General features: G+C 32.6%; 2 protein-coding genes across 2 annotated transcripts; both read left to right on the top strand.

The window, feature by feature from the left end:
- The first annotated feature begins 337 nt into the window (after nucleotides 1–337).
- Nucleotides 338–2,313, top strand: LOC25490930 (probable protein phosphatase 2C 25). The gene is made up of 4 exons (XM_024778287.2): nucleotides 338–708; nucleotides 886–1,224; nucleotides 1,343–1,522; nucleotides 1,634–2,313. Exons 1-4 carry the CDS (start codon nucleotides 361–363, stop codon nucleotides 1,793–1,795), a joined length of 1,029 nt encoding a protein of 342 aa, XP_024634055.1. The 5' UTR covers nucleotides 338–360; the 3' UTR covers nucleotides 1,796–2,313.
- A 3,882-nt stretch (nucleotides 2,314–6,195) lies between these two features.
- On the top strand, nucleotides 6,196–17,563 carry LOC25490931 (clathrin heavy chain 1). The gene is made up of 30 exons (XM_013604842.3): nucleotides 6,196–6,422; nucleotides 6,559–6,763; nucleotides 7,416–7,504; nucleotides 7,584–7,662; nucleotides 7,812–7,939; nucleotides 8,764–8,862; nucleotides 8,950–9,058; nucleotides 9,395–9,474; nucleotides 9,556–9,783; nucleotides 9,872–9,937; nucleotides 10,369–10,485; nucleotides 10,644–10,841; nucleotides 11,063–11,179; nucleotides 11,328–11,387; nucleotides 11,683–11,769; nucleotides 12,164–12,247; nucleotides 12,342–12,476; nucleotides 12,563–12,625; nucleotides 12,702–12,806; nucleotides 12,910–13,022; nucleotides 13,137–13,389; nucleotides 13,501–13,637; nucleotides 13,714–13,992; nucleotides 14,082–15,084; nucleotides 15,324–15,809; nucleotides 15,925–16,095; nucleotides 16,214–16,399; nucleotides 16,570–16,692; nucleotides 16,781–16,891; nucleotides 16,977–17,563. The coding sequence occupies exons 1-30, from the start codon at nucleotides 6,381–6,383 to the stop codon at nucleotides 17,136–17,138; spliced, it is 5,115 nt and encodes a 1,704-aa protein (XP_013460296.1). The 5' UTR covers nucleotides 6,196–6,380; the 3' UTR covers nucleotides 17,139–17,563.
- The last annotated feature ends 10,078 nt before the right edge of the window (nucleotides 17,564–27,641 follow it).

A 27,641-nucleotide genomic window follows, 5' to 3' on the forward strand; every position in this document is an offset into this window, starting at 1 on the left:
TAACATCTCCATATTTTAACTATTTGGTAATGTCCCGTGCAACTTTTTTTTTTTTTTTTCTTCCACAAAACAAAGAATGAGTCCAGCATGATTGTGGGGTTATGCTAATTCCAATCCAAAATTCTAGAAAACCGGCCAAACTATTGTGAACCAACGTAAGTACGTAGCTAATTTATCTTAACCTATCCCAAATAACAGCCCTACAAATATTCGGTCAAAGTACTTAAACAACGTTTTAATTGTCAAACCCTGTCTTCTTTCAAAAAAAAAAAAAAAAGTCAAACCTTGTCTTCTCTATAACACTACTTATACTAAATCAAAAAAGAACATACAACATTCGAAACAGCAAACAAAACAAACATGTCTTGTTCCGTTGCAATTCCAAATTCTCCTATATTCTCTCTTTCCTCTTCCCATTACTTCACCAAAAATTGCTATATCATTTCTTCTTCCACGGATTCTCTCCCAACCTCTTCTTCTTCTTCACACTCCTCGCCGGTTTTGAAGAAAAAGAGACCTGCTAAACTTGATATACCTGTTGCTTCTCTCATTGTTGAGCTTCCACCAGCAGTACCATCTCGGTCGGCAGCGAAGGATGTTGTTGAGGTAGAAGGAGATGGGTTTTCTGTGTATTGTAAGAGAGGAAGCAGGAAGCATATGGAGGATCGTTACTCTGCTTCTCTTGATCTTCATGGACAATCTAAACAGGTAACTTCATGGGTTGCATGGATTTGTTCATCTTTTTTTTTTTTTTTTTATACTATATAGATTTATTAAACAAATTTGGAAAGGTCTTATTAAATTTATGGTTAATGGGATTTACAAAATGGATACATGTGTAAGGACCAATATATAGTCTAAGATTTTTGTTTGTGATTGGTACAGGCATTTTTTGGCATATTTGATGGACATGGAGGTACAAAAGCTTCGGAATTCGCGGCACAGAACTTGGAAAAGAATGTGTTAGAGGAAGTAATCAGAAGAGATGAAAGTGATATTGAGGAAGCAGTGAAGCATGGTTACCTCAAAACAGATTCAGATTTCTTAAAAGAAGATCTTAATGGTGGCTCTTGCTGTGTAACAGCATTTATTAGGAATGGTAACCTTGTTGTGTCCAATGCAGGCGATTGTCGCGCTGTCATCAGTAGAGGAGGTGTTGCTGAGGCCTTAACGTCGGATCACAAACCTTCAAGGAAAGACGAAAAAGAACGAATTGAAACTCAGGTAATTGATTATGATAATGATGATGATAGCAATTTTTCCGTTTGTCGTTGGTAATTGAAACCTTTGTAGTTTAGGATCTCATGAAGGTACTTAGTTAGTTTTGAAATTTATTTTGTAGGGAGGATATGTAGATATGTGCCGCGGTGTTTGGAGAATCCAAGGATCTCTTGCTGTTTCAAGGAGCATTGGAGATAGACACATGAAACAATATGTGATAGCAGAACCTGAGACCAAAGTACTCAGAATTGAACCTCATCATGACTTTTTAATCTTAGCTTCAGATGGATTATGGGAAAAGGTATAGGACTTCATCAATTAATTGCAATGTTCTTTTCATGAGATCAATTTGCTCAACTATAGTACTATTAAACGAGTAACTGATTTAGTTTCTCTTTTCAATCTTGTTCAGGTTAGTAATCAAGAAGCTGTAGATCTTGCTGGTCCTTTATGTGTAGAGAGCAATAGACAAGGATCCTTCCAAGCTTGTAAGAAACTTGTAGATTTATCTGTATCGCGAGGCTCTATCGATGATATAAGTGTTATGATAATCAAATTACAAAACTACATTTGAAGTCTCACCGATACAGACACAAACATCTGACACGACACCGACGCAGACACCTGTTATAACTTAGAAAAATGAAGAAAAATGAATGTGATTGATTGTAATTACATGTGGAGGCCAGTGTTAGACATAATATATGTCGGACACCAGAGACAACTTTCATCAAAAGTGTAAATGCTACATAAATTGGGTGATAGGGTGCCTCCATTTCATTATTAACCTTCTGCAGTACAGTTAGTGAGAAGTTAGTGAGTGTGATTTTGGTTAAAGGAAAGAAAACTGGTGCCCTAAAATTAAGAGAGTAACTAGATTCTAATCTGTATATACCCTACGATTTGGTGAAATTTTGGTTATTTGTAGCTGAGGGGAGAATAGGACGTATAAAGTACAGTTTTGGTAGAATGGTCTTGATGTAATAACAAGCATTTATTTATGTACACTACCTTACATTAAGATATTGCTGAAGTTTCAACCTAACATTTTATGTACACTACCTTACATTAAGATATTGCATAATGCATATACATTGACATTGCCAACTTCTGAATATATGATTGTGAGTGATTACTTGTTCCTCTATCACATGACTCGGTAAAACCTTGATTGCTTTTATTTTTCCATTTAGTCAACTTAAAGCCTCCAGAAGAAACAATGGATATTAAAATGTAGTTCCTTGTTTGGGTAATTGAGACTGGGATAGATAAGGTCCATATGTATTATGCCTAGGTTTTTTTCTTAAGCAATATCATGCATAAGGTTGAGAATAAACAAATGAATACTTTTATAAAATTTTATTAAAACTAATGAGAACACAATTATTAAATTAGAACCGTCATTCATCACCGATTTGTAAAGAATTGACAAAGTTTTCGTGACCAAAAGGAACATTACACATACTACTCCAGTCTCCTCCATATGGGATTATAATCATGTTCATGTTCAATGAACGATTTGTTGTTGAAATCGATAGTGTGAATGTTTTTTTTAGGGATAATAGTCATTTTGGTCGTAAGGAGTAGCCACAATAATCTCTTAATATATCAACATTTTAAAATAGTCTTTATTTGTGTACTTTATTAGTCAAAATATATAGTCTCTAACACTAAAATAATATTTCAATACTTACAGTAACTTTTTTCATAGAGACTGAAATGACAATAAATAGAACTGATATGACAATAAGTAAGTATATTGAAAAACTAATATGACAAGTTTCCTCTAAAAAAATTAATATGACAATCTTAACGAAATACTCCTTCCGATCCTATTTATAAGAGAAAATTTGGTCAACCAAAGTTTATGTATCTGGTTCAAAATTTAGTCAAGATACATTAACTTTGTTAACCCAACTTTCTCTTATAAATAGAACTGGAGGAAGTATTTTCTTTTTTTATTTAAGTATAAGTAGTGTTATGAGAAGACAGGGTTTGACTATTAAAACGTTGTTTAAGTACTTTGACCGAATATTTGTGGGGCTGTTATTTCGGATGGGTTAAGATAAATTAGCTACGTCCTTACGTTGTTGGTTCACAATGGTTTGGCCAGGTTTCTAGAATTTTCGATTGGAATTAGCACAACACCATAACCATGCTGGAGTATTTTAATATCAGAGACTATTTTGACTGAAGTGCACAATCAGGGATTATTTTAAAATTTTGATATATTAAAGTACTATTATGATTACTCCTTACTAGGGTTGGGAATAGGCCAGGCCGGCTTACAGGGGCCTACGGCCTGGCCTGGACTGTTTAGTAGATAGGCCTAAGCTTAGGCTTTTTAGAAAGCCTGTTTAGTTAAATAGGCCAAGCTTAGGCTTCAAAAAAAGACTGTTAAGCCTAATAGGCCGGCCTATTAATACTTATTTATTAAAAAATATTTTTTTATATTAAAATAATTGCATATATTAAAAATATAAACATCTTTTTCTCTATCTATTAGTCCCTTAATAGACTTTGTTGTTATAGGCTTTTATGTAGGCTTTAATCTAGTTGAAATTTACTTGTAGTGAAATAGGCTTTTAAGTAGGCTTTAAGACATGTTTAACCTATTTAGTAGGCAAAATGAACTATTTGATGGCCTTAATGTGAAGTAGGCTTTCAGGCCAGTCCATGCTTTTAAATAGGTCAGGCCAGGCCTAGAAAAACGGCCTATGATAGGCCATAGGCCAGGCAGGCTCAGGCTTGTGATTTATTTCGTAGGCCAGACTCAGGCCTATCAAAGTCTGACCTGACCTGGCCTATTCTCACCCTTACTCCTTACACATTCAAAGATCAAGAGGATTATTACATTTTTTTTATGGTGTAAATGATAAAGTCTCCTATTTAGTTAAAGAGCAAGTACTTAATAAGATGATAGGAATAAGTTAAATAAGGATTACATAAATGATCACATAGTCCACAACTTATAGATCAACTAACAAAAATGTCGAAATTATTTGACCGAATGTTACGATGGGGTTCGAAGACTGAAGCCATAACCATAGTTCAAACCTCAACAGTACATTCATTTATATGTGTGAATTTATAATGACTTTGTCATTTCATCAATCTAAAAAAAAAAAAAAAAACGATCATATACAAGTAAGAATCTCTTGTAATGATATCATGTTTTTGCTAATTTTTAACCGAAGTGTCAAACACGTCTATTGTTTGTTTCATACATGACAATATTATTATTTTTTCACACATGATGATGATGATTTCTATTTACTAAAAAAACCAAAAAAAATATTTAGTCATAGCTAAATTGTGGTTAAAATGACAATGCCTAATTTTTGACATTTTGAAAATGGTTGAAAAACCTATTCATCTTTTAGAATCTAAAAATCAGATGTCATTTTTCAGATTTTCAAAGGGTGTGTGCACGATAAGTATGGAGTGTGAGATAAGAAAATCTCATACTTCAGTGCGACTTAACAAAAACGATCCAACCTCATTCTATAATTGGGCTTTAGGCCCAAGATCCAGCCTCATTTTATAGTGTGAAATTGTCTACTATAGTTTTCAACCACCAGAACGTTTTGGACCTTTTATATGAAAATAAACGATTAATTAATGGAATCATCCACATAATTCATGATCCAAGAATGGATGATCATGTTTCGACAATTGCATGCACGATGGGAAGAATCGATAGAATCCCTAGGCATCCGAATAATTCCTTCAAGAAAATTAAACTTCGTCTTAGCATCAAGAACTATTTCCTTGGAATGTGCCCATGAATGATTACAGCCTATGAGGACCATAGTAATGGAGACGAGCGAAAGAAGGACTTGTTTGATCCCAAAGTTGATCAATTTGGAGGGCATTGCAAAAATTCGAAGCGAAGTTTTGATCATATCAGCGAATGATACCATGTTGAGGTGGAAAAAATTCATAAGAGAGAAATAAATTTGAATGAAGAAGATAAGATTCTCATTGATTAATCACAAGATTACAACTTAATTTATGCGAAAGAGATAATCGAGATCATGAAACTCATACCTGATGATAAAAAGCAGGAAAGTAAAACCAGAAAAATAATTATGTCAAAACCTCAATCCTATTTGTCAATCCATACAATTTCATCTCTCCATCAATTGTGACCATTAATTAGATTGAAACCCTTATCAACAACCTTAGTTTAATTGTTTAACAATTATTCAAATGGTGATGATAATTGTACAACCTTGTGACAACTTTTGAGACAATCTTCTTTTTGTTTCTTTTTATTGGTAAAAAACAATAGAGAGAAACAACCATTTGAGGACAACTTTTGTGACAACCTTCTTTTTCACTCTTTTTATTGGTCAAAAACAATATATATATATATATATATATAGAGAGAGAGAGAGAGAGAGAATATATTTTGAGTATGAGAGAACAAGTTTTACAAAAGTTGTCACAAAACAGTAATATAAATATCAGTTCTCATATGAGCATAAAATATAAAGTTGCCATAAAATGACTGTACAAATATAATTTCTCCTGTTCAAATTCCAAGGACTACAATACGACTTCTCAAATGTTGGACAAATACTTCAAGAAAATTACTCTATATACCCCTCATGTATGTTCAAAAGCCCCTCAATTATCGGAACATATCTCTAGATGAAACAAGTCTATTGAAAGATACATTTTGATCGACTTTTTTTTTTCTATCAGAAGCTATCGATGAAACAAATTTATTAGAAGATACATTTCAATCGGCCTTTTTTCATCAAATACTATCTTTCGGTCAGTCCTTTTTTCGAGGATTAAGCAACTTGAAGGACCTATATAGCAACTTTCATATTTCAATAATTTGGCTTTAGGCCCAAGATCCAAATCTTACGTGGCAAATCTCATCTTGGTCCGAATCTTATGATGAGTAAGCAAGTAGCAATAAACAAATAATAAAACCGAAAAAAGGGAAAGAAGAAAAAAAAACACATTTTTAGAAAGCACACTTCATTCATTTCATTCACTTTCACCACCTTCTTCTCCATTTTCTCTGTTCTTCTTCCACGCACACTCCTTCTTCTCCATCGCATTCTCTCTCATGTTCTTCGCTGCTTCAGATCTCGCACTGTAACATCACACTCTCTCCCACATTCTCCTTTCATCAATCAATCATGGCTGCTAACGCCCCCATCACCATGAAAGAAGCCTTAACGGTTCGATTCACCATTTCCGATTCTCAATTTTCTTCCTTAGATCTCAATTTCAATCAGCATTGTTACATTTCAATCTGATTCATACTTTTTCATGATTTTCAAATTAATTTGTTTAAGTCGCTTTTGAATTATGCAGTTGGGAAGCGTTGGGATCAATCCACAATTCATCACATTCACACATGTGACGATGGAATCTGAGAAATTCATTTGTGTTCGAGAAACCGGTCCTTCGAATAGTGTTGTTATGATTGATATGAATATGCCTATGCAACCTTTGAGACGGCCTATCACTGCTGATTCTGCTCTTATGAACCCCAATACCAGAATTCTCGCTCTTAAAGGTAATGTCATGTCATTAAGGATATAATTGTGTTTTATGAGCTTTTGTTATTTACGGATCATGTAATGTAATGTGATTAATGATTTAAATGTTTTATTTTTGTGATTTGTTAATTAGATATGTAGATCGTTAAATTTTGATTTGTCATAGGAAATGATTTGGATAGATGTAGGACGAAGTAGATTTAATATGAGTTTGATGGATATGCATCGACAGTGTAAAATAGTTTTAGTGTCTTCCAATAAAAACCTTCAATTTGTGATATCATACAACTAATTATAAAATATATTTGTGATTTGGTGGAATACAAGATGCTCATGGGATGTCAGTGTAGAATAATTATTTTACACCATCAGCACATCTATTTTCTCGTATATGGATTTAATCTATATTCATCGATAGTGTAAAACCTTTTTACACGTGCATCCAATCAAATCATGTCACGTGGATATTTGTAGACATATTTTAGGAACTAACCTATAAAAGTGGCACTATGGTATGATTTGATTGGATGCATGTGTTAAAAAAGTTTTACGCCGTCAATGTATACAAATTAATCTCTTTGATATATACATGCGGATATTTTTTTATTTTTTTTGGAACAATACTGATTTATTGTTTTCTTTATTATGAATGTGTTGTTATTAATGCAGCTCAAGTTCCTGGAACTACTCAGGATCATTTGCAAGTGTTTAACATTGAAACGAAAACAAAGATGAAATCATATCAAATGAACCAACAGGTGTGGATTTGTTAACATCGAAATTACTCTGTAACTACTCGTGATTATTATTAATTATTATGTGTTTCATTTTCTTTAGGTTGTGTTTTGGAAGTGGGTAACCCCAAAGACGTTAGGCATAGTCACTCAGACATCTGTGTATCATTGGTCAATTGAAGGTGAAAACATATTGTTCTATTTCTCCTTTGCGGTTGTAATTATATCTGAATCTGAATATGGCAGTGAATCATCGTATATTCTATGTTTGTACTGTTACTTGAACTTTTTAAACTGTGAATTTATTATTTTTTACTTTTCTCGTTTACAGGTGATGGTGAGCCAGTGAAGGTGTTTGATCGAACAGCTAATCTCGCGAATAATCAGATCATCAATTATCGTTGTGATCCTAGTGAAAAGTGGTTGGTTTTGATTGGAATTGCTCCTGGTAATCCTGAGGTAAGTGTTTCCTTTCCTATAGCAACTTTCCACGCCTTGCACTTCGACTTATCTGTAATTCCCCTTATATCCATATGTGTGTGTTCAGTTGACTTATTGCCCGTCCTTCATTCCCACCACAATATGTTATACTCTAAAATAATATTTCAATATTTGTGATGGGTGCATGTATTTGTAATGTACGTAGGTAGTTTGTAACCGATATGCTCCAACATATGTTGTAGAATAGGAGCTCATTAGCTTGTTTATGAATTAGAATTACACACTGAACTTGAAGCACTCAAGAAATATGAATACTTCCAGTTGTAAATAATTGGATTTGATGATTTTGTATTTTATTTTACCTTTATTGTCATGGTTTATGGTTATGTATAGTTTATACAGTATTAAAATAGAAAAGTATCAATATTGTCCATATGAAATAAATTTACTCGAGCTTATTTTCATACTTAGTCAATTGATGGTTCAAATCTATCATATGATTTTTTCCATTTTAATTTTTTGATGCTTTTCATTACTATGTGAACCAAATACAAAGGTTCAAGACTTGGGGTACTCTTGCTTTTCAAGCTACTTTTCAGTTTTCACATGTTGTTAACCAACTTCTTCATACCTTGAAATTATTTTCTTTTATAAATTAACTGGCTGTGTACTTATATTTTGAGATTTGAAATCATGCACTTCTTTTTTTGTTTACTTTTCCCCCCTGTTTAAAAGCATTTGAATGCATCATCTTTTGCCGTCATTCAGATTGCAGAGCACCAAAGTTTCTGAAATCATTATTTGCAGTAATGTTTTATTTTCTATTTTTTTTCTGGTTATAGAGACCACAACTTGTAAAAGGAAACATGCAACTCTTCGCAGTTGATCAACAACGAAGTCAGGCTCTTGAAGCACATGCTGCCTCGTTTGCCTCGTTTCGAGTACGTCTGTCTTCTTTGCGATCCATTTATATTGATTGCAACCGTGTAGTTGGTAGGTTGAATTTTGTTTTGTATTGTAATATGCAGGTTCCTGGAAATGATAAGGATTCAATTCTTATTTGTTTTGCATCCAAGACCATTAATGCTGGACAGGTTACATCAAAGATGCATGTCATTGAACTTGGTGCCCAGCCAGGTATAAACATGCCTAGGTTATCAATTACCAATAAAATAGCTAGCATATTTCTACTTGCATGGTATAAAAATAAAATAAAATATTTTTTTAATATCAATTTACCTAAATAATAAAATACGATAGGATGGATATGAAGTTGCTTAAATTTAGAATCGCTAAATATCATACGTATATGGACACCCTTTCCAAATGGGGTACAATATTTTTCAAATAGAATAACAGAAGATATTGTTGTAAAATTTTGATAGAGTGTCTATTCTTAGTAGTATACATTCTTACCTCCTTCTTATGCTTCTTTTGCCACCTTCTGGTATATTGTGGCGTTTTTTTTATCAGGCAAGCCATCGTTTTCTAAAAAACAAGCAGATCTGTTCTTTCCTCCAGACTTTGCTGATGACTTTCCTGTATCAATGCAGGTAAAAGTGTAAACTTCATTTAGGATTTCTCTATTCCCAACAGATATTGTGTTAAATATTTAAATTGTTTTTATTGTGCAGATTTCAAATAAATACGGCTTGATATATGTGATCACAAAACTTGGGCTTTTATTTGTCTATGATATGGAGACTGCCACTGCAGTTTACAGAAATCGAATCAGTCCCGATCCTATATTTTTGACCTCAGAAGCATCCTCGGTAGGGGGATTTTATGCCATAAATAGACGTGGCCAAGTGTTGCTGGCTACTGTGAATGAGGCAACCATTGTACCTTTTGTTAGTGGCCAGGTATTTTATGTGTTGCACTGTATTTTTAATCAAATGGGAATGCCTTTTCTTTTTGTATCTACTTAATACTTTTTTGGGCATTTTGCAGCTAAACAATTTGGAACTTGCTGTTAATCTTGCTAAAAGAGGAAACCTCCCTGGTGCAGAAGAATTGGTAACTTGACTATTATATTCTTTGTTCCATGTCTACTGTCTCATAGATTGTAGTTGTCCTCAAAGCGCTTCAGTAGTGTTGTTCAGAAAAGAGAATTAGCAGCAAGGAGATTAGCATAAAAGTACAAGATAATGATTGAACAATATCTTATTTATCATGTGGCATTTGCTTGCATAGATGTTTTTTATAGACTATCTGAAATGGACACTTAACAATTTGAATCTCACCATTACTTTAGTGAAATTTGATCAAAAGCATGTGCAAAAATGTTCTAAAATGTAATATATGTACAGTAAATATATTTTGTGCACTTTCTTTTCCTCCTAGTTAATTTGAAGTTTGAACCATGAGAAACATTGATATTCTTTTCATTTTTCCCTTGGTGATTGTAAAATTTCTCTTTTTTTTTTTCTTTTTCTTTTTTTCTTCAGGTTGTTCAGCGTTTTCAAGAATTATTTGCTCAGACCAAATATAAGGAAGCTGCAGAGCTTGCTGCAGAGTCACCACGAGGAATACTTCGTACTCCTGACACAGTAGCTAAATTTCAGGTATACGTTGTTAAATTATTGACACATTTATATTTGTCGTTTTTGTCAAGTTAATGCATTTAGTTTGGAGTCTGCCTTGTGAAATTGTGCCACATTAATATGGGAACTTAACATGCTCTTCATATCATTTTTTGATTTACCTCTGTACTTTGCTTCAGAGTGTACCTGTACAAGCTGGACAAACACCACCGTTGTTGCAATACTTTGGAACTCTGTTAACCAGGGGTAAACTCAATGCTTTTGAGTCGTTGGAACTGTCACGACTTGTGGTAAATCAGAACAAGAAGAATCTTTTGGAAAATTGGCTAGCAGAGGACAAACTGGAATGCAGTGAGGAGCTTGGCGACCTTGTGAAGGTCCTGACAGAAATTTAAATTTATTTTCTCTTTTTCATTTGGACTTGTTAATTTACCTTTTGGAAGGTCTGCGAAGGAATATCTGACCTGTCACTTCTTTTTTCAGAAAACTCATTCTATGTTTACTGATTTATTTATTTTTTTGTACTTTTTTTCTTTTCCTTTTAAAAAAAAAAAATATTTTTCCTTCCTAATTTGTATAATGCATGCATATAATGCAGACAGTTGATAATGACCTTGCACTGAAAATCTATATTAAAGCTAGAGCTACACCGAAAGTTGTTGCAGCTTTTGCGGAAAGGAGGGAATTCGACAAGATCCTGATTTATTCCAAGCAGGTAATTTTTTATTAGGCCAAGTAGAATTGTAAAATTAGAGGTATTGTAATTTTATTCTTGTATCATTGTCTCATTTACCACACAGTTTAATTGTTTATTTTGTTTTCTAGTATCTTTCTGATACAATCTTTCTTTTTCTTTGCTGAAGGTTGGATATACACCTGATTACATGTTCCTTCTGCAAACAATTTTACGGACAGACCCGCAGGTAAGCAGGATTTTTCTGAACAAAATTGACTAACTGATGCCTTAACTTCTGAGTTGCTTCACTTTTGTGATCTGGTGACTTTTGTTCTAAGGTTTGAGCATAGCAGAACTTGCTTAAAATAGTAGCACCTCATGAATGGCATTTAAATCAGTCCAAATTGGAATGGTTTCTTCATGCATATGATGTTGTCCTTTCAACAACATTTATATCCCACTAATCTACTCAGTTGTTTATTTTTTGAGCATCATTGTTTTTATTTATGGTGTAGCATTTTTTTAAACTTGCTTGATTGCAGGGTGCTGTCAATTTTGCTCTCATGATGTCTCAAATGGAGGGAGGTTGCCCCGTTGACTACAACACGATAACAGACCTCTTTCTCCAGGTTTATTTGAAATTTACCGTTATTGTTTGAACTTCGAAAGATGCCTGGTTCGCTGTGCTTGTATCATCAGATGTAATTTTAAAACTGCAGAATCAATTCCATTATGTGAAAAGAAATAAAATAGATCCAAAAGGGCTGAATCATGTATATTGTATACAACCTTTATTCTTTTATTTCCATTGTGTTCTTTTTGGATAAGATAAAATGAAAAATGCTAATAATGATATGAAACCATTCCTTTCTATTTTGAAGCTGCCTTTGGTAACCTCTTGGTTTAGCCAACATACTTTCCTCTAATTTCAAGAACTGCGAATTATTTGTTAAATCACCAATTTTATATTTTATTTATGTTTGCTGGAACTTTTGTTTATATGTTTCTTATGTTACTTTTTAGAGGAACTTGATCCGCGAGGCAACAGCATTTTTGTTGGATGTGCTAAAGCCAAACCTACCTGAACATGGATATCTTCAATCAAAGGTTCTTATATTTTATGTGATGTTGTCTTTGTCTCTGAACTCAATGGTGTTGTATATACCTTTTTAAGTGACAATTTTCTGCGTATTATTTTTAGGTTCTGGAAATTAATCTAGTGACGTTTCCAAATGTTGCTGATGCTATATTGGCCAATGGCATGTTCACTCATTATGATCGCCCACGCATTGCTCAACTCTGTGAAAAGGCCGGCCTTTTCATACGTGCTCTTCAGGTTCTTAGCTTCTAACAGTCTGATAACTAAGTGATGTTCTCTTGTCCAAATGATTTCTTGAATTTTTTTGTCTGCGTCATTTGCAGCATTATAGTGAGTTGCCTGATATCAAACGTGTCATCGTGAATACACATGCCATTGAGCCACAGGTTTGGATTGTAATTGCACCAATGTCTTAATCTATCATAGAGTTGTTTTGGATACTTACTATATGACTCTTTTCAGTCTTTAGTTGAGTTCTTTGGAACCCTTTCTCGAGAATGGGCACTTGAGTGTATGAAAGATCTTTTACTGGTCAATCTTAGGGGAAATCTTCAGATAATTGTTCAGGTACTATTTTTGGTTGATGTTGCCTTAAGATTTTTCTTTCTCCCCAGGATTTCATAAGTGATAAGTCGTTGATAAGAGAATCTTGCTTGTGCGTAATATGTAGACTGCTAAGGAATATTCTGAGCAGCTGGGAGCTGATGCATGCATCAAACTCTTTGAGCAATTTAAATCCTATGAAGGACTATATTTTTTCTTGGGTTCATACTTGAGCTCCAGGTATTTCTTTCTTATTGGATAATGAACATGTCCTTAGTTCGCTGGACTGTGTACTTTGCTTTTCTTGCTTTGTATCAATTATTGTAATTTTGGTTTTTGTTATGTCTTTCATAGTGAGGATCCTGAAATTCACTTCAAGTACATTGAAGCCGCTGCTAAAACTGGACAAATTAAGGAGGTAGAGCGTGTGACTAGGGAATCAAACTTCTATGATGCTGAGAAGACAAAGAACTTTTTAATGGAGGCTAAACTTCCAGATGCACGCCCATTGATTAATGTGTGTGATCGTTTTGGTTTTGTTCCAGATCTCACACATTATCTTTATACCAACAATATGCTGCGCTATATTGAGGGTTATGTTCAAAAGGTAACTTTGTTTTCAGAGTTTTATTTAATTTTTGTGATTCTTAGTGTGTGTGTTTTAAATCTTTGTTAACAATTTTTAAAACTTAGACTTAATTGTACCTCTTGCTTTTAGGTCAATCCTGGAAATGCTCCTCTAGTTGTAGGACAGCTGTTAGATGATGAATGCCCCGAAGATTTCATTAAAGGTCTCATACTTTCAGTTCGTTCTCTTTTGCCAGTTGAGCCTTTAGTTGAAGAGTGTGAGAAGAGGTGTGCTAGTTTTCTATACCTTTCATCTCCAGTAGCATTGCAAATATTCTTTCCTGATTTTACCTTTTATGTATAGGAATCGTCTCCGCTTGTTGACTCAGTTCTTGGAGCATCTTGTGAGTGAAGGAAGCCAGGATGTACATGTGCACAATGCTTTGGGTAAAATCATCATTGACAGCAACAACAATCCTGAACATTTCCTCACAACCAACCCATATTATGATTCTCGTGTTGTTGGTAAGTATTGTGAGAAACGAGATCCTACTCTTGCTGTTGTTGCTTACCGAAGAGGGCAATGTGATGATGAGCTTGTTAATGTTACCAATAAAAATTCCTTGTTCAAACTCCAAGCGAGGTACATAGACTTCCCTTCATAAGGAAGATGTTGTATATTTTATAATGCTAGTACGAGGCACGCACTTTACTTCCTTATGTTTGTATCAGATATGTTGTGGAAAGGATGGATGCTGACCTCTGGGACAAAGTTCTTAATCCTGAGAATGAGTTTAGAAGACAGTTGATTGATCAAGTGGTTTCCACCGCTTTGCCTGAAAGCAAGAGTCCTGATCAAGTTTCAGCTGCAGTGAAAGCTTTTATGACCGCTGATCTTCCCCATGAGTTAATTGAGCTTCTTGAAAAGATTGTGCTACAAAATTCTGCTTTCAGCGGAAACTTCAATCTGCAAAATCTGTTGATCCTCACTGCAATAAAGGCAGATCCTTCAAGAGTTATGGATTACATAAATAGGTTGGATAACTTTGATGGACCCTCAGTGGGGGAGGTGGCAGTGGAAGCACAACTATATGAAGAAGCATTTGCTATTTTCAAGAAATTTAATTTGAATGTTCCGGCTGTTAATGTTCTGCTAGATAACCTTAAGACTATTGATCGTGCGGTGGAGTTTGCTTTCCGGGTTGAAGAAGATGCTGTTTGGAGCCAGGTGGCGAAGGCTCAACTGAGAGAAGGATTAGTAAGTGATGCAATTGAGTCGTTCATCCGGGCAGATGATTCAACTCATTTCTTAGAGGTTATAAAGGCTGCTGAAGATGGAGATGTATACCATGACCTGGTAAGGTACCTTCTCATGGTTAGGCAGAAGACCAGAGAGCCCAAGGTGGACAGTGAACTCATTTATGCTTATGCTAAGATTGATCGGCTTGGAGAAATTGAAGAGTTTATATTGATGCCAAATGTTGCCAATTTACCAGTTGTTGGAGACCGCTTGTATGATGACACTCTATATGAGGCTGCCAAAATTATATTTGCTTTTATCTCTAACTGGGCTAAGTTAGCAGTCACATTGGTTAAGCTTCAACAGTTCCAGGGTGCTGTTGATGCTGCCAGGAAAGCAAACAGTTCAAAAACTTGGAAGGAAGTTTGTTTCGCTTGTGTTGATGCTGAGGAATTCCGCTTAGCTCAAATTTGTGGTCTCAATGTCATCATTCAGGTGACACTCTTTTCTAGTATAGAATTGAACATTTGAAATTTCTTCTCACGATGATTGGTTGTTCAATCTTCAGTATGAAAATGTTATTCAAATTTAATTTTATACCATATTGGAAAAAGTTCAAGTGTAAGTTGAATGATGTAAGTAATAGTAAATACTAAAAAATATAAACAAGTGGTAGATAAACTATAATTGCTTTATCTAACTTTCTATTGTTTGTTTAATTACTATATTGCTAGGTGGATGATTTGGAGGAGGTTAGTGAGTTTTATCAGAACAGGGGATGCTTCAATGAACTCATATCTCTTATGGAGAGTGGGCTAGGATTGGAGCGGGCTCATATGGGTATCTTCACTGAATTGGGAGTTCTTTATGCAAGATATCGTCCCGAGAAACTAATGGAACACATTAAGTTGTTCTCAAGCCGGCTTAATATTCCAAAGGTTATTCGGGCATGTGATGAACAGCAGCACTGGAAAGAACTTACATACTTGTACATCCAATATGATGAGTTTGATAATGCTGCAACCACTGTAATGAATCACTCTCCTGAAGCATGGGAGCACATGCAATTCAAAGATATTATAGTTAAAGTTGCAAGTGTGGAACTCTACTATAAAGCTGTTCACTTCTACTTGAAAGAACATCCTGAAGTAATAAATGATCTTCTAAATGTGATTGCTCTTCGTGTGGACCATACTCGTGTAGTAGATATAATGCGAAAGGTTTGAATGTCTCATTCCTGATGGTCAAATTAATACAGATTTATTCTTAATGATATAATTAATTGGCTTTAAATGTTGTTCTATAGTAATATTTTTGTTTATTTTCGGTTTTTAGGCTGGCCATCTCAAATTGATCAAGCCATACATGGTCGCAGTCCAAAGTAATAATGTCTCTGCTGTCAATGAAGCTCTAAATGAAATTTATGTTGAGGAAGAGGACTATGACAGACTTCGAGAATCAACAGATCTGCATGACAACTTTGATCAGATAGGTCTTGCAATGAAGGTAAATCCCACCCATCTTTTGTCATATTTTGGGAATTAACAAATTTGAGATCCAAATGTTCTGGGAAATATAATTTTTTTAATTATTATTTATTGGCTTCAACAATACAAATGAGCAGATTGAGAAGCATGAACTTCTTGAAATGAGGCGTGTTGCTGCATACATCTATAAGAAAGCAGGAAGATGGAAGCAATCCATTGCTTTGTCAAAAAAGGACCATCTTTACAAGGACTGTATGGAAACTTGCTCTCAATCTGGTGACCGCGAACTATCAGAAGATTTGCTTGTCTACTTTATTGAGAAGGTGTTTATTCTTTTGTCTTTACCTTGAAATCATCAAGTCATGGTATATAAAGATTACACAGATGCTTAATAGACTAGGCCCTTTTGGCGAAGTAGAGTTTGATTCATGCTTCGCGTTGAAATATCTTTGCTTATTTAACTAAGGAATAACTTCGATATATTTATTTGCAGGGGAAGAAAGAGTGTTTTGCATCATGTCTCTTTGTCTGCTATGATATTATACGGCCAGATGTTGCTCTTGAGTTGGCTTGGATGAATAACATGATTGATTTTGCTTTCCCATATATCTTACAAGTATGTTTTTGTTTGGGAATCTTTTAATTAAATTTATTAACAGACGCTCATTTTGTTTTAACTTTCTGCTTTTAAAAATGTTTTAAAGTTTATCCGAGAGTATTCAAGCAAGGTAGATGAGCTTATCAAGGAAAAAATTGAAGCACAAATTGAGGAGAAAGCTAAGGAGAAGGAGGAGAAGGAAGTAATTGCTCAGCAGGTACCATTTTCAAATTTCCTTTTATATGGTAATCGGTTTTATCTTGTTTGATTATCAGATTAACAATGTTTTCAATGATCTTCAGAATATGTATGCCCAGTTGCTACCACTTGCTTTGCCAGCACCACCAATGCCAGGAATGGGAGGAGGGTATGCTCCTCCCCCACCGCAACCTCCTATGGGTGGAATGGGAATGCCGGGAATGCCACCAATGCCTCCTTTTGGCTTGCCTCCAATGGGTTACTGATCTTCCAATAAACAACAGAGGAGATAATTTTGGCATAAGTATCACCGGTGAAGCTGGATAATTTAGATTCTTTCAATTTTTTTACTCAAGGTGACTTCTTTAGGGTTAAAGAATTTGGCATCGCGGCAACCATTGATTGCAGGTTTCTTCATTGAAAGTTTTGAGTTATGATTGTTTTTGGTTTCTTTTTCTTTGATCATTCTTGTGAGAGCCTAGGTGGTTAATAATCCTGGTTGTATCTTTTTGAGGCTTTGTCTTGGTTGCGGCGTGTATAGATTTTCTCTAATTATTATTATTTGGTTTCATTGTTGTCTAGTCTTAAATGTATTCTTCTGATTAGGACTTGGAAATTTTATTTATTCTTGGTATATATATTTTTCAATCTAATATTGAAAATGGTTACTCTGGCAGTTACCTTTCCACAAGTCTATGTTCAGTATTTTCTGTTTAGTTTCAACACTAGACATCTAAATTTCAATCATTATCCATGATAAAACCATATCATGAAGAAGCTGAGTTTGGCGTAATAATACAGATATTGCAACACCCTTAAATTAAGTTGAATTATTTAGGATGCATGTGTTTATGATCTTATTCATTGTACCTAATTCATGTTTAACTTAGTTGCTTTCATTAAATCCTTTTTTCATGTGAAATTATGATATCATCATTTTTTTTACTCAACTACTTGCTTATATTAGATTCAAGATAAGAAATAGTTGTAAAGGTTCGAAAGCTGTAAATTATTTGAAAAATTGGTAAATTTTACAAAATGTGGTTTTAAGACTTTTAAAAGAAAAGGAATATTTTGATTTTTAATGAAATTTGTTTAATTTGGTGAGCTATGAACAAAATAAATATAGGATAAATATATAAAACAATTTGATCGACTCTATTTATGGAAATTTTATGCACTAAAAGTTGTCCAAAAAAAAAAGTACTAAAAGATAATCCTCTAAAAAAAAGTACTAAAAGATATAGATTTTCTGATTTAAAATAAAAAAATAATAATAAAAAAAATTGCCATTTAAATCGGTAACGTGATTAAAAAATCAACTGAAATCTCTTTTATTTTACAGTAAAAGATCATCGGTGTTCATTTATTTATAGAAAATAGTGTGAGCAATATAAGTGGACATTAACAAATTTTATGGGGCTAGCCGCCATGCATAAGGTCGTTTTAATTAGGTTGTAAGTTATTGGATTATATGTCCTTTTCGTACCTTAATCAAAATTGAAATCAAAGAGGTAAGGAAAGTGAGGTTAGATTCTTTGCAGATGATCCTCAAAGAGCTAACGGTGCCTTTAATATAGGATTATAGGTAAGTTATAGGATTAGATGTCCTTTACTTTTAATATCTTTTGAGTCAAGTATAAGAAGAAAAAAAATATAAATTTTTAAGTTTGGGGGCATTTTGCACATAAATGTAAAACTTCATGGGAGTATTGCAAAATATCATGTTGACTAACAGAGGAATTTGACGGAGGGAGTAAATAGATTAACGTAGTGCAGGTAATTACCTATTTACTCTAATTAATATTGACATTGTGTTGAAAATTGAAAAGGTCGATTATTTTGAGAAAATAATTATTGTAAAAAGTCAATTATTTTAGAACGGCGAGAGTGTAACTTAAGTGGACGGTGGGATTTGTGTCCTCAGATTAATCAATTTTTGGATCGGATACCGAGTTTTTTTTAAAAAAAAAAAAACTTAATCGATGAAGCACAAACTTGTAACCTAATTGATTAAATTTAAAGAAAACATCTAAACTTCTACTCAAACATAAAGTTACTTGAGCACACAACAATCAAACACACAAACAAGGCATATTGATTAGTTAATCAAGGAAAATGTTGTTACAATTATCCCCCACAATAAGAATCAAATCCTCCAAAATTTCTACTAACCTAAGAGAAAAAATTCACTAAATGAATATCTTTCCTTTAAGCTACTTAATCGTTTGATCCTTAATCATCTACATCATCGTCTAAAATATGAATTTTTGTTATACTTTACCCTAAAACGTGTATGACGTCAATACTACTTAGAAAAGATTATACTTTCGCAGAATAATGAATGTGATTTTATAGAACATTTTCAACTAACATATAGAAAGTATGACATTATCAAATACATACATAAATCAGATATCTTTAACAATGAATTAGATCGATTATTTTGAAACGGAGGGATAAACACAAAAGAAGTACGTATAAAACTATTTTTGGACTAACTAGTTACAAACCCGTGCGTCGCACGGGTTGAATAATGTATCTTGTAAAATATTTTTTCAAAAAAAAAATGTGCAAATTAATAAATATTGCACAAACTCGGATATTCTAAATAAATCACTTTTACTGTATTTTAAAAAAAAAACTTTTTTTTTAGGGATTAAAATAGAAAAATCTTTGTTATAAAGGAGAAATGAGCAAATTAAGGGAAATAGCTGCATTTTCCTAAGAAATTGTTTTCGTTCATAAATGACAATCTAATGAAGAACCACAATGATTTCTTAAAAAAAATTACATCTATAAGAACATTATAATCAAAGAAAACACGTAAATAAATTAAAGCACATAACTATACAATATAAAACGTCAGTTTTGAACTTTCCATCTTGAATTTTCTTAAATAACTTAAAGCGAAATTCATGAGTAACAATGTCAGTTAACTTGTCATACTTCTACACCTTTGTACCAGAAGCAAAAACAACATTAATGTCCAATCCAAGAATCCACACATAAAAATAGAAATAGAAATACAAAAACAAATAAAACAAATATGATTTGGACATTTAGAAAATAGGATTTGGAGTCCTTTGATTCTCATTACTACCAGTCACAATCCAAGAATCCAGCACTCCAAATCCTATTTTTCAAATGTCCAAATCATTTTTGAGATCCTTAATGTAGTCATAATCCTTTGACATTGAAAGTCCTATATGGAAATACAATAATATATCATTTAATTTTATTCCATTTGTTCATTCTCATATCGAAAGAATCTAACATATTTCTATGTGATCAATTTTTGTATCATGAAATCAGCGTGAACTTAAATGCACAAAATTCTGTATCATCAACTTTCTTGACCTCAATGATGTGACCAAAACAAATTTTCACCAATTTTTCAATGATCAATGATATAGGAAAAAATTAACCAAATATGAAAACTGTTACAGCTTTAGGATTACTCACAAAAACTAAAATAAACCACATACATCAATTTTTCAACTACAGTACCAGAAGGTAAATTAACAATTGTGTCAAAACCTTACCACTGAAGGAAAATCGAATTCAAAACAGAATAAGCAGCGGATAAAAATTTTCGATTTTCTTTCCTTGGATCATTACGAATTACACATGAATCAGTGATCCGATTGTTACCTCGAAGTGTGGAATCTGAAAGCTGAAAACTGGAAACTGGAATCACGATCACAACAAAGCAGCAGCAAAGCCTCTACAAGTCCAAACGAACAGTGCTCCTCCAAAACTCGGTGCTAGCCAAGGAATCAGAAGTTTCAGAGAGCTAAGGTTTCTCAAAAATGTGCAACCTCAAACTTCAGTAATAGGGTTCTATTTATAGAACTCCTTGTGTGCTCTGCAAGTCAGAAGCCACTATTGGGCTTCAGTAAGCCCAATAACTTGTTTAGTAATTCTCCTAACTAATTAACGTTATTTACTAAACGCACCCTTATATAAGTCATACTTATATATTTCTCTTTTGACTGTTATTTGTGTGTGACCCTATAGGTTCTAGTCACGTTGGTAATAATATTAAATCTAATATTTATTACTATAAATAATGAGCGGTATCTAGCAACACATCATTGCTACCCAAGTGACAAGAATGTCAAGTGATCTGACGAAACCTTTTCCTTGATAATAATTATGTGTACAATTACTCCTTTGTCTCGATATCTTTATTGACCCCAATGCATAGATATTGTCACCCTTGTATAGATCAATGTTTATATTTCTTGATTCCGAAATATACTGAATAACGAATAAGTCCAATATCTCATATTGACTTAGTTCGGCATGGCCATGCAATTTTACAGTCATATTTCATCAAGAGGCCTAAAGATATATCTCCTGTTTATGAGGAGGGACAAATCTCATCTACGACACTCATGTCCCTCAACATGATTCATCAAGTACCCATCAACCAACGTTATGGTTATTCTTTTACAGACAACGTTAGAATGGAAACAAAGTACTTGAGTCCACATCAAGAGATCATAGTGGTTTCAGGTCTAAGAGCGATATACACTATTATCATTGTGAGAAAATCTTATGACAATTAATCTCATAACGTACTATGTAGTATTCTCACGGTGGGTCTATCCAATATAAATATTACTCCTAATATTTATACATATGTATATACTTAATATCTCATATCTATAACCCATGAGATGTGGTCATCAGTCTACATACATAGTAGTCTCGACGCTTTATTATTATCCTAATTATATTAAAGCTTGACTACGGATACATTTAAGAATAATGTTCTTTATGATAATGTAATCTCATGATTAAGTCACAATTAATATATTATTACACGAACTATCTATTTTAAGGACTTTATTAACATTACTATAAATATAATAAAGAGTGTCATATATTATTCAATAATAAAAATCATGATACATAAGATAAGTTTAACATAAACTATTGGCCTCTAGGGCTTACACCAGCAATATAAAGGTGCAATATATATAAGTATAATTTTTTTAGGCATCTATACCTTTTTTGAAGAAAAGACATCTACAATTTTACTTTTAATTAAAATAAAAAATATTATAAAAATAATCATACGTATTATGCAATGCCAAAAAAAAAATACGCATTAGCGTAACAAAAAAACCGACACACAAAAAGTATTACTCTAAATGTTAATGTGTGTGTATATTAGCGAGGTTGAAGAAAGAAAATAAAAATATTTGATATCATTAAATGACAGAGTGAATAAAAATATTTGTGAGGTTGTGATAATTAAACGATATTGAAATTAAATATATAAGTGATAAAAAGATAATAAAATTCCTTTGAAAAAAGGTAGAAAAATTAAGAGGAACATCCTTAAACAAAATTAAATGGAACGGTTCAAAAAAAAATTAAATGGAAGAAAAAACATATTGAAATATAATATTAAAAAATAAAAGAATAGGTTCCCAATGTGAATTGAAGAAAGATGCTTCTGAAATAAATTATCGAGAAGTAAACCAAGTTGTTTGGACTCCAGTGGCAAGGAGCTCCTTCCAAGGACGTACCCGGGGAATACCGGGTTCGATTCCGAGGAGGAACAACGCTTGGCCAGTGTGCATGCTTCTACGCATGAACCGGATTAGTCGCCCACCTTTGGTGGGTCAGAAACCGGTGCGAAAGCCAAAAAAGAATAAAAATTGTCGAGAAGTAGTTTTCTGAAGTATCATTCAATAACTTTTGGCCAAAGCTCATTCTATTCAATTTTATGCATTAAAAAAAGTACCTTTTTTAATAAGTCCTAATTGATTTTGTATTTGGCTTAACTTCTCCTTAAAAATATAGAGAAGTTGAAAAACAACCGGGTCAAACAGTATCTTAATCTCCTACAACGGCGGTGTAGATAGCACTCAACACAACACTAAAAAAAATTATATGCATTATCATAACAAACAAAAAAACAGACAGACGGACATAAAATATTACTCTATACATTAATGTGTGTGTGTGTGTGTGTGTACTCGTGAGGTTGAAGAAAGGAAATAAAAATATTTGGTATCATTAAATGACAGCGTGAATAAAAATATTTGTGAGGTTGTGATGATTAAACGATATTGAAATTAAATATATAAGTGATAAAAAGATAATAAAATTTCTTTGAAAAAAAGATAATAAAATTAAATGGAACCTCCTTAAAAAATTAAATGGAACGGTTCAAAAAATAAAATAAAATAAAATGGAAGAAAAATATATATTGAAATATAATATTAAAAAATAAAAGAAAATGTTCCCAGCGTGAGTTGAAAAGAGGTGTTTGTGAAATAAATTATCGAGAAATAATTTTTTAAAGTAACTTTCAACAACTTTTTGGCCAAAGCTCATTCCCTTCAATTTTAGGCATTCAAAAAATTATTTTTTTTATTAAGTACTTAATTGATATTGCGTTTGGCCTAACTTCTCCTTAAAAACGTAGAGAAGTTGAAAAAAAGTCGGGTCAAACGATAATTTAATCTCCCACAACGATAATGTAGAATCAACTGAATTTAGGTTTATTTTTATTCTTACCAAATAAATATAAAATAAAAAGGAAAATAATATAAAATAAATAAAAAATAAAATAATTTGGATGAGGTGGCACTCACCAAGATTAAGGAGTTATAGAATTACTAAATTGCCCCTTCTAGGGGCAAAATTGTAAATTTATATAGCATCAATTTTAATAAATAGTTAGTAGAAGAGAATGTTGGAACTAAGAGTATCTTATTCCAAAAAATTATAAGCATTAATGTTTTAAAATTTCTCTTCTCTTTCATTACTGGGGTTTGGTCTACTCCTACTGCATATATGGTCCCTACAAGACAAAGAAATATTTAATTCTGCGTGAATAAGAGGTTGCATGGCTTCTATCTATTTCCTCCATAACTGCATATGGTTCCCACAAGACAAATTTATTTTACATTGTCAAAACAAAATTCTTTTACTAGATGAATTAAAGATAAAATTGTCTAAATTTATCTAAATTTGTTTGTACTCAAAATTTTAAACCATAAAGGTCCTAACAAGAATTTAATGCATGCTACAGGTCCTAATAAATATTGAAAATTTTAAGAAGGTGTATTACGTAGCCATATAATTGAACAACCTCGATTGATAGGGTGACCCATAATTTCTGTATCTGTGATTGCATTTCACACCTTATTCAGTCCCTACAAAATTTAATTAACGGAAAAAACCTATGAGCTGTCACTGTCCTTTCTTAATCAAACCCACCATTTCCGGTTATCTTATCTAATTCGGTATCAATCCTCATATCCTAAATTTTAACTTTTTTAGGTATGAGGGGTTTATAGGTTATGAGCTTATAATTCCTTCACAATAACGGTAGTATGATAATTTCAAACATATTATCAGAAGATGATAAATTAAAGAAAGTAGATAATGAGTTTACAAACCGAAAATATTAGCCGGTGTCTTAAAGATATAAGTTAAGAAAATCAATATAATATGACAAATGTTAATTTGTGCTCTCAATGACACACGTTAAGGAACTCGTTATAGAAATATACGTATCAAAAAGTCGTGCATTTAACTTCTAAGTTAAAATATTATGTTTTTTAATGCAAAGTTGCTCCTTTTAGGTTCTTTAACATGTATACTTAGGACACAAGTTAACATGACCCATTTAATACTATTCTTTTAAAAAGTGTGCATTAACTTTTTAATGTTTAAAAATTGTTGTTTATAAGTAAAAAAAAAAAATCGACTTGTAAGTTCCTTAACATGCCCTTAGATCAATTGTTAACATGCTCTTTTAATTAATTATCTTTACCAGCCATTACGAATTTTAATTAATTATCTTTACTAGCCATTACGAATTTTAATTAATTATCTTTGATCCCTCTCTGATCGAAGATCATATTCTTCGGTATTTCATTAATATTTTTAGCAGTCACGGTCCTCTGTGAGGTTAATAGGATGCTAAATTTGGTGATAGCCACCTTAAGTTTCTTACTCCAAACATGGTTTCAACAAAAACAAGTTTATCTCAAGTATTTCATCAAACACATACTTTACAATATTGAAATAACATCAAAAAGCAAGCGAGAAAACACGATAATTGTTCTTACTTGCTAACAATAATTTTGTGTCTTTGTTGTTACAACATGTTGTTTGATTGTCAAAACATTTTATGTGAAATTTTGGGTATCATCACACTTTTTAGCTCAGCTTGTGTTTATTTGAATATGTGTTGGTCACTAGCCGATAAAAAATGTCAAGTTAACTTGTGTTCTAAGAATACGATTGGGTACCTATGGATCTATAGTATGATATCCGTCTCCGCCCCGTTGGATAAATATGATACTCGTGTCCGTCCCGTACCATCATGGGTATCCACTATACGGGTACCTGCGGGTATTGAGGTAGATTTTTGAATTTATTTATTTTTTTGTATAAATAATAACTTTTTTTAATTATCAAAAAACTTCAACTTTTAAACAATACATAATTCATTCTAAATTTCATAAATCATACATAATCCATAGAAAATTCATTATCCTTACACAATCTAGGATATGTTTTATGATATGAATGAAGTGGAAACGGTGAACTTAATAAGATGAATTAAAAGAAAGAAAAAAAAAAGGTTATTAATAAGGAATCATAGGTGGGAGGTAAAATTTCCTTCAATAAGGTAACAACTTTAAGTAATAAGATAAGATATATAAGGATATTTTAGTAGTTTAGTTAATTTATTATCGGGTATGGGTACCCGTGGATATGGATACAATCAAATCCGTGTCCGTATTCATATAACAATGGATAGTCAAATACTCGTTTAGCTACATGCCCGTGCCCGTGAGGCAGTGACGGATTTTATCCACAGGTACCCGTGGGCATGGGTATTTTTGCCACCCCTAAGTACGAAGCTAAAAATGGAATTAAAAAAAAGTTTTTGTATTGAAAGAATAAAATTTTATACTTTTAAGATATTGAATGCATTATTTTCAAGAAAAAACTTTCATGTTTTGTTTCTAAAGGTGTGCTTCAAAGACATAAATTAACATTTCTTATTAAAAAAAGTCATGTTAACCCATGTTTGTGAAACACTAGCTAGGAAAAACAAATTGCATCTTAAATCATATATATTTTTTTCACTTTTAAGAGTTTAACCGAACAATTTTTAAAATATTTTAACTGCATTTATTTTCTTCTCTATCTAATATCCCAAAAACACTAGTTTAACATTTTTCTAAATAAAATAGTGATTCCTTCAAATACAAGTAATAAATGTTAAGTTAGTTATTTTTGTTTATAATTGGAAGTTTTTTTTTTTCTTTCCAATTTGCATTTCCGATATCTCTGAATCAAATACTATTGAAACAAGTTTTGCACATGTATCTTTAAACCTTGTATTAATGTGATTTGCACATACAACTAGTAAATGGTCTATCACGTTATCTGGTTGCAAGGTTCCATGCATCACCATTCACAACTTTTCATGGATTAAACAACTCTACGTACCTCATAACACCGATTAACATTACCCAATTATAAAATAAATTTTTTATATGCCTTAATTTTCATGTTCAATTTGCAAGTCGTTTTGTTTTATTAATGGAAAATGTTAATAAGTGTTTTTAAGATATTGTTTAAGCATTTAAAATTAGTACTACTCTCTCCTTCCTTTTATGTAACCCCTCTTTACATTTTTTACATTTCTTAAGAAAAATTGTCAGTGTAATTAATATGTCTGTTTTGTGTGTTAATGTTACCAAATTGTCCTTTGTTTGTATGTGTATTAAATTTGACTTTTCATATTTCAAGATAATTAGTAGTATTAATTAGGGTATGTTTAGGAAAAAAATAATAAATGCGTCTAGTAATTTGAAAAGGAGTTTACATTTAGGGACAAAATAAAGTCAAATGGGTGCTTAGATATATTTCCTCCGTTTTTAAATATAAGTAAATTTTACTTTTTAGATTCATTGAATTAATGATGTACATGGTCCATATTATGAACCACATACATCATTAATTGAATGAACTTAAAAAGTAAATTTTGCTTATATTTAGAAACGGATGGAGTAGGGACGGAGGGAGTATAATTTTTACATTGAAAATTGTGTAGTCATGTCTTTTACATGTGTTTAACTTATATTTTCAAGACAAAACCTCTTTTTGTGGATTCCTTAAAGAATATCCTTGGGTAGCACTTGTGTGACGTTTTGATTGGTGACATTGATCAACCACAATGTCACAAGTCTCAAATAAAAAAAAACTTTGTGGAACTTGTGATATTGTGGTTGATCAATGTCACCACCAACCACAACGTCACCCAAGTGATAGAAATTTTGTTTTGGAAATTGCACCAATTTATTTCATAAAAGATTGAAATTTAATTTTCTTCAATAAATACTTTACTTTTTTTAAAGCCTTAGCATGTGTCCTTAGTACATAAGTTAACATGATTCTTTTAAGAATCACACTTTTCGCTCCTATTTTTTATACCGGGTTCGATTCCCAGGGAGAACAACACTTGGCCAGTGCGCATGCCTCTACGCATGAGCCGGATTAGTCGCTCACCTTTGGTGAGTCAGAAACCGGGGCGAAAGCCAAAAAAGAAAAGAGAGAGAAAATATTAATAGCAGAGATTGAATCCTAATTCTGTCACCCAATAATACATTAAGACATAAGAATTCATTTAATGTGCCAACTCATAATGTTACTAATCTTGTGCTTGATAAGACCAAAACGAGGGTTTGCTCTATTTAACCATCCAAGATTGGTTTTAT

This window comes from Medicago truncatula, chromosome 3 (assembly GCF_003473485.1).
Source record: "Medicago truncatula cultivar Jemalong A17 chromosome 3, MtrunA17r5.0-ANR, whole genome shotgun sequence".
NCBI classification, from domain to species: domain Eukaryota; kingdom Viridiplantae; phylum Streptophyta; class Magnoliopsida; order Fabales; family Fabaceae; genus Medicago; species Medicago truncatula.

Coding starts and splice junctions, on each gene's coding strand:
- LOC25490930 (XM_024778287.2), top strand. CDS start 361: ATGTCTTGTTCCGTTGCAATTCCAAATTCTCCTATATTCTCTCTTTCC. Junction 1,225..1,342: donor AAGAACGAATTGAAACTCAG/GTAATTGATTAT, acceptor TTTATTTTGTAG/GGAGGATATGTAGATATGTG. Junction 1,523..1,633: donor CAGATGGATTATGGGAAAAG/GTATAGGACTTC, acceptor AATCTTGTTCAG/GTTAGTAATCAAGAAGCTGT.
- LOC25490931 (XM_013604842.3), top strand. CDS start 6,381: ATGGCTGCTAACGCCCCCATCACCATGAAAGAAGCCTTAACG. Junction 6,764..7,415: donor CAGAATTCTCGCTCTTAAAG/GTAATGTCATGT, acceptor TTATTAATGCAG/CTCAAGTTCCTGGAACTACT. Junction 7,940..8,763: donor TTGCTCCTGGTAATCCTGAG/GTAAGTGTTTCC, acceptor TTCTGGTTATAG/AGACCACAACTTGTAAAAGG.